At 35.0% G+C, this 12,511-nt stretch overlaps 1 protein-coding gene across 1 annotated transcript in view; it reads left to right on the top strand.

Moving 5' to 3' along the window:
- tpk1 (thiamin pyrophosphokinase 1) overlaps positions 1 to 12,511 on the top strand; it is a 73,573-nt gene that overhangs the window by 34,210 nt on the left and 26,852 nt on the right. Inside the window, exons 7-8 of the mRNA XM_051881788.1 lie at positions 5,434 to 5,580; positions 8,196 to 8,307. Of these exons, the coding sequence (XP_051737748.1) occupies positions 5,434 to 5,580; positions 8,196 to 8,307 (259 nt within the window). The remainder of the gene's footprint in view (positions 1 to 5,433; positions 5,581 to 8,195; positions 8,308 to 12,511) is intronic.

Genomic DNA, 12,511 nt, shown 5'->3' with positions numbered 1-12,511 from the left:
TAAAAAAAAAAAAGCGGTAAATTTCGTCAGTTACATGTGGCTTTAAAAAAAAAAAATATCTGAAATGGAAAAAAATATCCATATTCAGTTTAGTTACCCATGTGAAAAAGAAGTACGCTTTAGCATACTTTTAAAAAGAGTACCTAAGAGTATACTTTAAAAGCATATACTGTACTTATGTGCGAACAGAATGTAATGATTTAGGACACTTAATTGCATGTTGATTGCAACTAAATTCATTTGAATGAAATTCAATTATTATTTGCATTATTAAGTGCTTAAAAGGTTAGTTCATCCAAAAATAAAAATTTTGTCATTAGTCACTCACCCTCATGATCCAAACCCATAAGACTTCTGTTCATCTTTGGAACACAAATGAAGATCTTTCCCTCCATAGACTGCCTTCACAACTAGAACTTTGACGCTTCAGAAAGTTCATAAAGAGAACTGAGTGGTTTAGTCCAAATTTTATGAAGAGACTCGATCACTTTATATGATGAACAGATTTAATTTAGGCTTTTACTCACATATAAACCTTGATCAGCGAACATAAACAGATGCTCAACCGAACCTGAATGACACAACAATAAATGGAAGCTCAAACATGCTGTGTAACCAATGAGGTTCATACTTGTTTTTTTGCTTCCGGAAGAGGTTTTTTTGAGCTTTTTTAAATTAGTTTTTACTCAAAACTTGATTAGTTTTACAATCTCTTTATGAACTTTTTGAAGCGTCAAAGTTCTAGTTGTGAATGCAGTCTATGGAGAGAAAGAATGCTGTCAGATTTCATCAAAAATATCTTTATTTGTGTTCCGGAGATGAACGAAAGTCTTACGGGTTTGGAACAACATGAGGGTGAGTAGTTAATGACAGAATTTTCATTTTTATGAAAATGTTCATTTTATTCTAACCCTTTAAAAAGGGATAGTTCACCCAAAAATGAAAATTCTGTCATCGTTTACTCACTCTCAAGTTGTTCCAAACCCGTATGAATTTCTTTCTTCTGCTGAACACAAAAGAAGATATTTTGAAGAATATGGGTAAACAAAAAGTTGACTTCCATAGTATAAAAAAATAAAACTGAAATGAACTATCCCTTTAAGCCCTACTTAAGCACTCTAAAGTTGATCTAATTACATTTAATATAAATTTAAACTAAAATATTTGCAATAATTGCAAATGATAATTGAATTTCTTTCAAATTCTTTCAACTGCAATTAACATGCAATTGAGTGTCTTAAATCAATGCATTCTCTTTCTTTCTTCTGCTGAAAGATATTTTGAAGAAATAAATTCATACAGGTTTGGAACAACTTAAGGGTGAGTAAATGATGACAGAATTTACATTTTTGGGTGAACTGTCCCTTTAAGTACATCTTTATGTGTAATTTCATATAAATTGCAATTTAGTAAAGTACATTAACTTTAAATGTAATGTCAAATAACACACTGCAGTTAAAGTTAATCAAGTAATTTACATGTGCTTTAGTATGTGCTTTAAAATATACTTTAAAGGTACGCTATGTAATTTTTTTTTTTGTTCAAAATTTATATAATGAGCGAGTACATCATGAATCCATCTTCCAACCCACGTTTTTGTCTTATCCTGAAACCCTATGGTGTGCCTATAATAAGTGTTTAAATTCGAACTATGTCATAGACATAAACAAAGAGAAGTAGCTTCGGCTACAATGTTCTTCTGCAAGATGCGTGCAGTTTTGTTTATTGACCTCTAGTGCGCCAAAAGTTACATAGTGTACCTTTTAAAGTAAATATTTTAATTTGACATTATTACAAAGTGCATGATATGCAACATAGTCACAAAAGTGTACTCTCTTTCATTAATATTATATTATCTGCAAGTACAGTTTTTTGTAAAATAAACTTTTAAGATTTCAAGTGCACTTCTTTTTCACAAGGGATGTACAGATGCTTAGAAAAACTTTTCAATGAGCTTTTCAAAACAAAACGGAGACTGACGTAGTAAATGATGCATGTAGTCATAAAATAAATGTCTAATTGAAAAAATTTCTAATCTCAAGTGGTCACAGAAAACATTTAACTGTTACCAGATATAAACTGGGCCTTTGTGATTCCAAATCAAAGTGTGTTGCGCTGCCAAGCTGGGGTGCAGGAATATATGTAAAACACAAACTCTAAGTACTGACATGAGTACATTACAATGGAAAGAAAAGTGGAAACTCAAGTTCATTGTGAAAACTGAGTAGGAAGAAGTGTGGTTTGCATTTTCACTTTTTTTTTGTTTTTTTTTTATCTGTCAAACATAAAAGGTGAGCTCACACCTCAGCTTCAGTGTGAATTCACATCCTCCAGGAGCTGTCAGAGAGGTTTTGTATGGATATTGTGTGTGTGTCTGTCTGCTCCTCCTCTAAACCCCAGTCTGAGCTCCAGGCTTGTCAGACTGTCTGTTGGTCCTCACAGAGATGCCCATCACCGTCACAGACACTCCAGAGTTTTACCAATATATGAGCCTCAAGCTCAATCTACATGCATACTATGGCCTTCTTGCTTCTTCCTATTGTGTTTATATTCACCTCTGTATCTCAGCGCTACCTTTTGTGTCTTCAAGCTCTCACAAAAGACACGTAACACTTCTAGAAGTGAATAAGCTTAGCGCTGAGGGTCACTGAGGTAACGAGTGAGGTAATTTGATTCTCTGTCAGTCTTTCAATGTCTAAAACATGACTACAGCTTGAAATATTTATTTATCTGCTTGTTTGAAAGTGTTGACCCCAATCTGGTGGTCTCAGCCCACTGATATTAATATGCTGTTTGATGCATGTTGCACACCTAAAACAGCAAGAACATGCTGTGGTTGGTTGTTTTACAAGTTTATCCTGTCTAATTGAGCAGTTCTTGGTCCGAATAAGTTGCAAAGTGGACCAGACATTATGCCATTATTACAAAAATGGCTTTTCTTCTGGGTGTCTCTGATTTATGCTTGGTTAAAACTCAAAGTTTGCGCTGTCATCATGAGAAAAGTTTGAACTGCCGTATTAGACTTTGCAGGTAATGTGAAGATATACTTTGACCTCAGACTCCAAGTACAAGTTGCAAACATATCATCATTTCTGCTTCGCTTTTTAAAAAAGTTTTGCAATCAGTCCACATAATTACAGAGGCACTGTAACATGAACAATTTATGTGTCAGATGTCTCATAAGTCCCGCTATTTAAACGAGCCAGTGGGGGCTGGCAGTGAAGTGTTGATTACCCTCTGTGCATTTTAAAGAGTTTTTTGTCACGTAGAGTTGTTGGATCTCACAGGGTGATGGGTACATTGCAGCAGTCAGACAAATGGTCCCGGGAGCAAATATCAAAGACATTCTGCCAAGTCAACGTTTTCCAGTCCGCACTGTTCCCTCGGAATACTTTCCATAATGTATGACTCTGTTGTTTAGTGAAGACGCACATCATTTTTGGCTGCGGTGGGAAGGAAAAAGCTACGGTGCAAATTTGCAACAGCACTTTCAGAACATTTATTCTCGACTTGCAGAGTCTACATCGCACAAACACTCATTCGTTTGTACTTTCGTTCATTCATTTGGTTGTTTGTTCGTTTGTTCACTAGTTGGTGGTGCAGCACTTTTGAAACATATATTCTGGAGTTGCATAAATAACCTTCACCCATTGCTTTGTCCATTCGTTTATTCATTCATTTGTTTGTTCATTCATTTGTTAGTGCAACAGCACTTTTAAAACATTTTTTGGGGGGGTTGCTTAAATCTTTATCCACTTCTTTTCTCCCACAATTGCTGATTTGTTTGTCCATTTGTTCATTTTTTTTGTTCATTTATCTGTTGATTTGTTCAATTATTTGTTGATTCGCTCATGAATTATTTGATTAATTCATTCATTTGTTGATTCATTCATTTGTTTATTGATTCATTCATTTTGTTTGTTCAGTTTGTTTCTTTGTTCAGTTGTTTGTTCATTTGTTTTAGAACTTTTTTGTTCTGAAGTTGCATATAAGAATATGATTTTTTGCTCCCACAATCCCTCATTTATTTGCTTGTTTGTTCATTCATCTGTTCATTTATTCATTTGTTCGTTTGTTTATTCCTTTGTGCAACAGAAATTTAAAAATATTTATCCTTGAGTTCTATAAAAAAAAAATCTTTATTCACTGCTTTTCTCCCACAATTGCTGATTTGTTTGTCCATTCATTCATTCATTTGTTTGTTCATTTGTTTGTTTGTTTGTTTGTTTATTTGTTGATTCGTTCATTCATTTGTTGATTCATTCATTAAGTTGTTAATTCATTCATTAATTAGTTGATTAATTTATTAATTTGTTGATTCATTTATTTGTTTTTGTTTGTTGATTCATTCATTCATTTGTTGATTCATTCATTCATTCATTTGTTGATTCATTCATTAAGTTGTTGATTCATTCATTAATTAGTTGATTAATTTATTAATTTAATGATTCATTCATTAATTAGTTGATTCATTTATTTGTTTGTTTGTTGATTCATTCATTCATTTGTTGATTCATTCATTAAGTTGTTGATTCATTCATTAATTTGTTGATTCATTTATTAATTTAATGATTTATTAATTAATTTGTTGATTCATTCATTTGTTTGTTTCTTTGTTCAGTTGTTCATTTGTTTTAGAACTTTTGTTCTGAAGTTGCAGAAGAATATAATTTTTTTTGCTCTCACAATCCCTCATTTATTTACTCATTTGCTCATTCGTCTGTTCATTCATTCGTTTGTTTGTTTATTCCTTTGTTTGTGCAACAGAAATTTAAAAATATTTATCCTTGAGTTTCATAAAAAAAAATCTACTGCTTTCCTCCCACAATTGCTGATTTGTTTGTCCATCTGTTTGTTCATTCATTCATTCATCCATTCATTGATTGTTTGTTTGTGTGTATACTTAGCACTTTTATAACATTTCTTCTGAAGTTCTTTAAAAATTTCATAAAAAATCAATACCCATTGCTTTCACACTCACTAATTTATTAATTTGTTTGTTTGTTCATTTGTTCGTGCAACAGCACTTTAAGAACATTTATTCTGGAGTTACATAAATCATAATCCACTGCTTTGCTCCTTCAATCGCTGATTTGTCTTGTCGTTTGTTTGTTCATTCATTTGTTTGTTTGTTCGTTTGTTGGTGCAATAGCACTTTTAAGACATTTATTCTGGGGTTGCATAAAGAATCAATATCCACTGCTTACACACTCACAAATTCATTTGTTTGTTTGTTTGTCGTTTGTTTGTTTGTTCATTTGTTTGTGCAACAGCACTTTAAGAACATCTATCCAGAAGTTGCATGAAAAAAAAATCTACTGCTTTGTTCCCACAATAATGTATACATCCTTTCAGTTGTTTGTGCAACAACAGTTTAAGAACATCACTCATTCATCTAATTTATTTGTTTACTCATCACTCATCTGTTTGCAGATAGACACCATCGTAACCCTGGGTGGTCTTGGAGGCCGCTTCGACCAGATCATGGCCACAGTAGAGACCTTGTTTCATGCCCAGAATATGACGGATTTGCCTGTGGTGGTTATACAAGACTGTTCTCTGGCCTTCCTTCTCCAAGAGGTAAACACTTCTCTCTCTCATTAGCATGTGCTAATCAGTGTTTGCACTTGTGTGCTTTTGACATCCTGATTGCGGCACTTAATGATCAATCGTGATATTAGGCAATTAACAACTGCAGAGACACTTTGCTGCCTCTTCTCCGTTGTTTCCTGTTTGTGCACTTTTAAAAGGTCACAGCTCTGAATTACTGCTAAAAATACGAAAGATGCATTGTCAACATTTTCAGTACTATACCCAAATATAGCAAATAAAAGCATGTGAGAGATGCGTGTGTGTAATTTATGATATTTTAGAGATGGTAATACAAAGACCAGCTCATATTTGCAAAATAACAAAGCCTTTGTTTTTAAGTTTGCAAGATATTGTAATCTTGTTCAACTAATAAGTAAACCTTACAGAATTGCTCTGGCTGCATTTCTTTACAATCTGTATCACATTTAATCAAGCTCTGAGGCTCATAGTGAATATAAGACATTGAGATGAGTGTAAGAATCTTAATCTGTCTGCTGTTGTAATGGGCCAGAAATTTAAATGAATGCATCTCAGTCTATATAAAAATAAAAATGTCCTTGAATGTTTCAGTCCCCCATAAAGCAGACTTATAAAACATGAATTCAGTTCTGTGCTGCACTCATTTGCTGCTATTCTTGGCTTTTCAGAGACACATCAGATTAGTTTTGAATAGTCAAACTTTGAAGTTTGCCCAACGCATTTTAAGATTAAAATAAAACACCTGCATTTATATATAGCATCTAACTTGTCAAATAAGTGGTAATTATGACTTACAGAATAGTTCTTAGAACATCCAAGCAATTTTCGAGAGTATCTGCAATTTTGGAAGCTTTTACTTTTAAGTACATCTGTGCATATGTAGACAACAACACACCACTTCAGAAATGTGATAATTGAAATGATCACAATATTGAACTAGACTGTTGTTTGTAAGCGAGAGCTGAGAACCGCATTGCAAATGTTAGGTTGTCAGTGCCTCTGCAGGTGAGAAATTTGATTATATCTATGCATTTAAAGTCTCTCTTGGCATTCTAATCAGATGATATTACACTAATAATGAATTCTAAAACTACCAGCTGGTCAAGAGTGGTCAAGTTGTTGGGCTTTTAAAGAATGTACTGGTCACACTATTCCATTTAGGTACAATGATTGTGATACAGGAGCTTTCAAGATTTAAAAAGGGCACTTACTATAGACTAGCATACTTTTCCAAATATTATGAAGTTATACAACTTTGTGTGATGACGACACAGAGATATAAAGGGGTAGTTCACCAAAAAATGAAAATTGTGCCATCGTCTACTCACCCTCATGTCGTTTCAAACTTGATTGACTTTTTTTTCTGTGGAACACAAGAAAGGGTGTTTTGAAGAATGTTGGTAACCAAACAGACCTTTGTGTTCCATTGCATATATATGAAGATATTTTGAGGAAAGTCTCAGCATTTTTTTTGATTACTCAACATTTAAGTGAGTGATTTATATATTAACTTAAAGGATTAGTTCACTTCTGAATGAAAATTTCCTAATAATTTACTCACCCCCATGTCATCCAAGATGTTCGTGTCTTTCTTTCTTCAGTCGAAAAAAAATTAAGGTTTTTGAGGAAAACATTCCAGGACTTTTCTCCATATAGTGGATTCAGTGGGGTTCACCAGGTTGCAGTTTCAATGCAGCTTCAAAGGGCTCTAGGCGATCCCAGACGAGGAATAAGGGTCTTATCTACCAAAACGATTTGTCATTTTCAAAAAAAAAAAACTAAATAAATTTATATACTTTTTAACCGCAAATGCTCGTCTTGCACTGCTCTGCAATGCGGCACGCATTATGTTGAAAGGTCACGCGTGACGTAGACGGAAGTACCATGGTAGGGCGAAAAACTTCATCTAATTTTCTCCTCCAACTTCAAAATCGTCCGATATCATTGTTTTACCTTTTTTTTTGCAAAGGGCGTTTAGCTTAATCTTTGCACATTCGCTTTGTAGATTCTGGATCAGTACTTCCGCCTACTGCACTGCTCTGCGATCCACGCGCATGACGTAATCACGTTACAAAGGTCATGCGTGTGGATCGCAGAGCAGTGCACGACGAGCATTTGTGGTTAAAAAGTATATACATTTTTATTTATTTTTTTAGAAAATGACCAATCGTTTCACTAGATAAGACCCTTATTCCTCTTCTAGGATCTAGAGCACTTTGAAGCTGCATTGAAACTGCAATTTGGACCTTCAACCTATTGTACCCCACTAAAGTCCTTTATATGGAGAAAAATCCTGGAATGTTTTCCTCAAAAACCTCAATTTCTTTTCGACTGAAGAAAGATAGACATGAACATCTTGGATGACATGGGGGTGAGTCAATTATCAGGAAATTTTAATTCAGAAGTGAACTAACCCTTTAATACAAAATATAGCTCACTCAAATACCGAAGAAAATAGTTCATTAAAATTAAACTATTGTTATTGGTATTTTTTTCGTTTTGAATTAAATAAATCAGCATTTCTCTTAACTCATCCACCATTTAGGGCAGCCCTTAAACAGTTTTTAAACAGAGTCTCACCTGCATTCTGTCACTTTCTCCTGCTCTTTTTCTCACACTTGCAGGGCAAGCAGCACCGGCTGAACGTGAACACCGGCTTGGAGGGGAAATGGTGTAGTCTGGTTCCTGTGGGCTGCCCTTGTCTTACCACCACTTCTGGGCTTAAATGGAACTTGGGTGAGTTGCACGCCTGTAGGCCACAGGTCTGTCCACCCACTCGCACACCAAAACACAGACATCCCTGAGGACCGTGTCCCAGCCTGTACCATCCTCTGTGCTCCATTTACATGGCCCTGTCCTAGATAGGAGACATTTATTAACCCTGACAGCTCAAATCTCCAGCAAACTCCCACTGATGTTATAGTTGATGCAGTTTGTCATGCCTAGATTTAGAAAGGGCTCACATTGTATTTTAGCTTCTCAATGGCATTTGCTTTTGAATTGTTCGTTTTGTTTCATAAATATGCTATTTCCTCCAGGGTTGGCCCATTGAGAGGAAGGCTCTCACAGATTAAACAAAAGGGGAAAAAAAGGGGACATTGGTTTTGTACTGTGTACTAGACCTACTGCACTGTGCAATCCATCTTCACATTAACATTAGACAGTTTTTACTTCCCTTTTTGAATTACATAAAGGAACATGAAGGATTTTATGCTTTCCTGATATTAAATTTGAAGTTTGTAATTTCTGCGTGATCAAGATCACCAAAGTCTTGCAGAAAATGTAGTTTTCAAACATTTTTAATATACACTACCCCCATCTGCCATCGTTTAGAACAGAGATTCTCAACTCTGGTTCACTTTTCTGCAGAGTTTAGCTCAAATCCTAATCAAATACACCTGAACAATCTAATCAAGGGCTGTGTCCAAAATCGCCCCCTATGCACTTAAATAGGGCACTATTTGAGAGGACATCCATTTGTATTGGTGTCCGAAACCATACTGGACAATATCGAGTGCACTCATTTAACCCCATAATGCACCACAATAACAAGAGTACAACTAATGTAGGCTGCATTTGAAAACTTAAGTTGACTTGCTGCCACACTGCCTTATGACTCTGCAGGCAGAATTTGCGCACGAAGATACCTCACGAAACTGATTTTGGACAGATTTCTGAGGCAGCGTAACAGTTTAATGATCTACTTTGGTGAGAACCAAACAACTATTTAATTACTACAGTAATTTCTCACTATAAATGACATCAGAAGTGGAAAATATTGGTCAAAAACATAAATTTACACACAAACTGACCAGAAACCGCAACTTTCAGACGCCATCTATCTTTTTCTAGCTCAACTGTCACCGAATGGAATGCATAGGATTGTGGGATATCTAAGGCAGTGAAGGATACATCTGTGCTGCCTTCAAAAATTGATCAGATGAAGGTATAATCTCAGGAGACAGGAAGTGAGGCTAACATTAGATTTGGATGTGCCTTCCTACCTTGGAATGCGTCTTCCGAAGGCAGCATTTTTCAGTTTTCAGATGCAGCCGTACACTCAACATTTAGAGAATACCCATAATGCACTGTGAGGGTCATGCCGAATTAATTCCCACGTCTCGCCAAAAGATGGCGCCCGCAGCTGAATCATCCATCCATTTTCCAAACCTCTGGTCCAATGTGGCTACAGCATAATATCATTCAGGTATATTAAGGTTTATTTATAATTAAGGTATATAGATGCTAGTTTCCATGACAGAGTTCAAGATAAATCTTTTCATTACTGCTGGAGCTGCCAGTTTGCTAAGGGCAAGCACAAACTATGTAAAAGCGGCAGCCCATCCGGCGCACTCAGTGTCTGAATTCACTTACTCATTTTCATTCACTCCTTCAAATGGACTATATTAGTGGAGTAATTTCTAAAGGGGGCGATTCCGAACACAGCTAAGGTCTTCAGGATTATAAGAAAGTTACAGGTAGGTGAGTTTGATCAAGGTTAGTTGATCAAGGTTACAGCTAAACTCTGCAGGAAAGTCTACCTCGAGGGCCTGAGTTGAGAACCCTTGGTTTAGACAAACAGATGGTTTGAAGAAACTATGCACTTCACTTTTGAGGATCAACTTTACCTTTTTCTTTGAAGCTGAATCAAAACTTTGGTCATCTAAAAGCTTGTTTTTAGTCTCTGTAGTGGTTATGATGGGTTGTAGCTCTGAGTGGGTGAAAGTGGGCCGCCTCCTACGTGCATTAAATGTTAAAGGTGTGCCAAACGATTGCTCTGACTGAAGACATTAGAAGGAATAGTAATGTAGCCCAACTGTTTGCCTTTGATCTGCTAATGCGAGCTGTCAACGAGAATAATCTCCAGCAAGGTTTCTGTGGAGGCTGGGGCTCGTTGTGAAAAAGGAAGTGCCCCTCCTTCTGTTAAATCCTGCAGAGGGCACAGGGGATGTTGTTGTGGTGGGACTGAAGTGACAGATACATGACTGAGAAATTTAGCTTTATTGTGTCAGCGGCGTGCCATTTCTGCCAAAGGTGAATTTTCCACTCGATTGTGATGGACCTGGACTATAACATTTGACCTTGACTTAAAAGCAATCAGCTTAAATAAGCTCAGTGGTGTAGGGCTATTAAAGAAGTTGGAAAAAGCTGGTCTTAAACTGGTCTGTAGAAATCTATGATAAGTTTCAAAATGCTTTTAGGCAATATGGCTTATTGGAAAAACGTGCCTCTATCTACATTTTTGTACCTTTACATACAATTCACTGCTGTTTTCACCACTAGTGGCAGTAAAATACCAACAACTTTTATTCTTTTTTTACACAAATTATGATTACAGGGGCATATTATCGATTAGTAAAGACTTATTTTTGAGCATTTCACTGCACAATACTATGTTACGACCTCAAAACACTTTTAATATATAGTGCATGATTTCTAAACTTATACATTCTGATGTTGGCATTACATACCCAGCTCAATATGTATTATATTTCTGATATAGTAAACTTGCTTGGTAGCTCACCTGGTACAGAATTGCACTTTAGCTTTCCACACAGGTACCTGTAAAACACGAGTGATGATAAAACGGCTCAAAAAAGTTGTAGAAGCAAGCTAAAATGGCATAGTTGCTTCAGCAAATGCGTTTTGATCTCACGTTTGCTTTTGTTAACGCTATTGGTTAGGTTTAGTGTAGGTGGTACGTTATTTTCAAACATGAGAAACCTTTTAAGCTCCACAGTTAGGACATGTAATTTCTGAACTGCCACAATACATATAACAATTAATATAATATATTAATATAATATATATAAATAAATGTTAAAGTAATTAGATTCACATTCACGTTTGTTTCAGATAAAACTAAACATGGTTTTAGCGCCACCTACTGGACATTTCACTTTTAAAATATAACAAAATGTGCAAGAAGCAACGTAAATTCATTTTACAAAAATGTCTCAACAGGCATGCTTTTCCAATGAAACTGATTTGAATAAATAAATTTGCTTTTAGGTTTGATTATAGGCCATGTTATTACTAGGTAAAATTCTATAATATGCTTTTTTTTTTTCTTTTTTTTTTAATTTACATAAAATAATGCATACGTATTTGTTGAGCATTTTAAGATATATATAAAAATAATAACAAATTTACAATAGTGTGTGGTAATTTGTACTAACAACTATATCTTATAAAGTGTTATATATTACTTAAATGAACAAACAGGCAGCATTTTCAAAGTGAGATTTATAGAAGCTGCATGACAGCTGAAACGGCCTCATACACTTTGAAAAAGAACAAGTAATGAACTAAAAATTATATAACGTGCATATTTGTCGCATCTCTTGGTTCTGTGTTTATTAGTCTCGTTTTGTCTCATTACACTCAGCTCTTGCCCAGACTCCCTTGAGCCTTGAGTGTGATAACGAGAGAAACATATTCTGAGAGATAAACTACCAGTAATCACTTTTATAATTTCCTGTATTAGCTTGAATAATTCTGTCTTTTGGGTTTTAGAAATATCTAATACAATGGAGAAAAGTTTGTAGATAGGTCTTTTAATATAAATAATAAATATAATAGAAATGTATCAGAGCACACCATTTCTTTTCATTTTAGCAGATTATTAGTTTTTGAAAATCCAGTTTTGGTGATTCACTCCAGATATCTTGTTTATAAGCTATAGGAATGAGCTTTATTAAACAGCTTTATCAAACACTGATAGCCAGTTAATATTTGCTCTGGTAACTTTGAGGAGAATGATGTTTTGTGGAGTTCAGTTGGCGAATTAATGATCTAAGCAAATGCTGATTGTTGTTACACAAGCTTGTTCAGTCAGATATGACTGCTTTCACTTTAGATTGAACTCTAGAATGTAATTTCAAAAATTATTTAATAAAAATATACTGCTGCATATATACTGGTAATACTGGTAATTTTA

The sequence above is a fragment of the Ctenopharyngodon idella genome, chromosome 23 (genome assembly GCF_019924925.1).
Source record: "Ctenopharyngodon idella isolate HZGC_01 chromosome 23, HZGC01, whole genome shotgun sequence".
In the NCBI taxonomy this organism is placed as follows: Eukaryota; Metazoa; Chordata; class Actinopteri; order Cypriniformes; family Xenocyprididae; genus Ctenopharyngodon; species Ctenopharyngodon idella.
The sequence above is the reverse complement of the archived record's forward strand: the minus strand, read 5'-3'. Positions and strand labels throughout refer to the sequence as shown.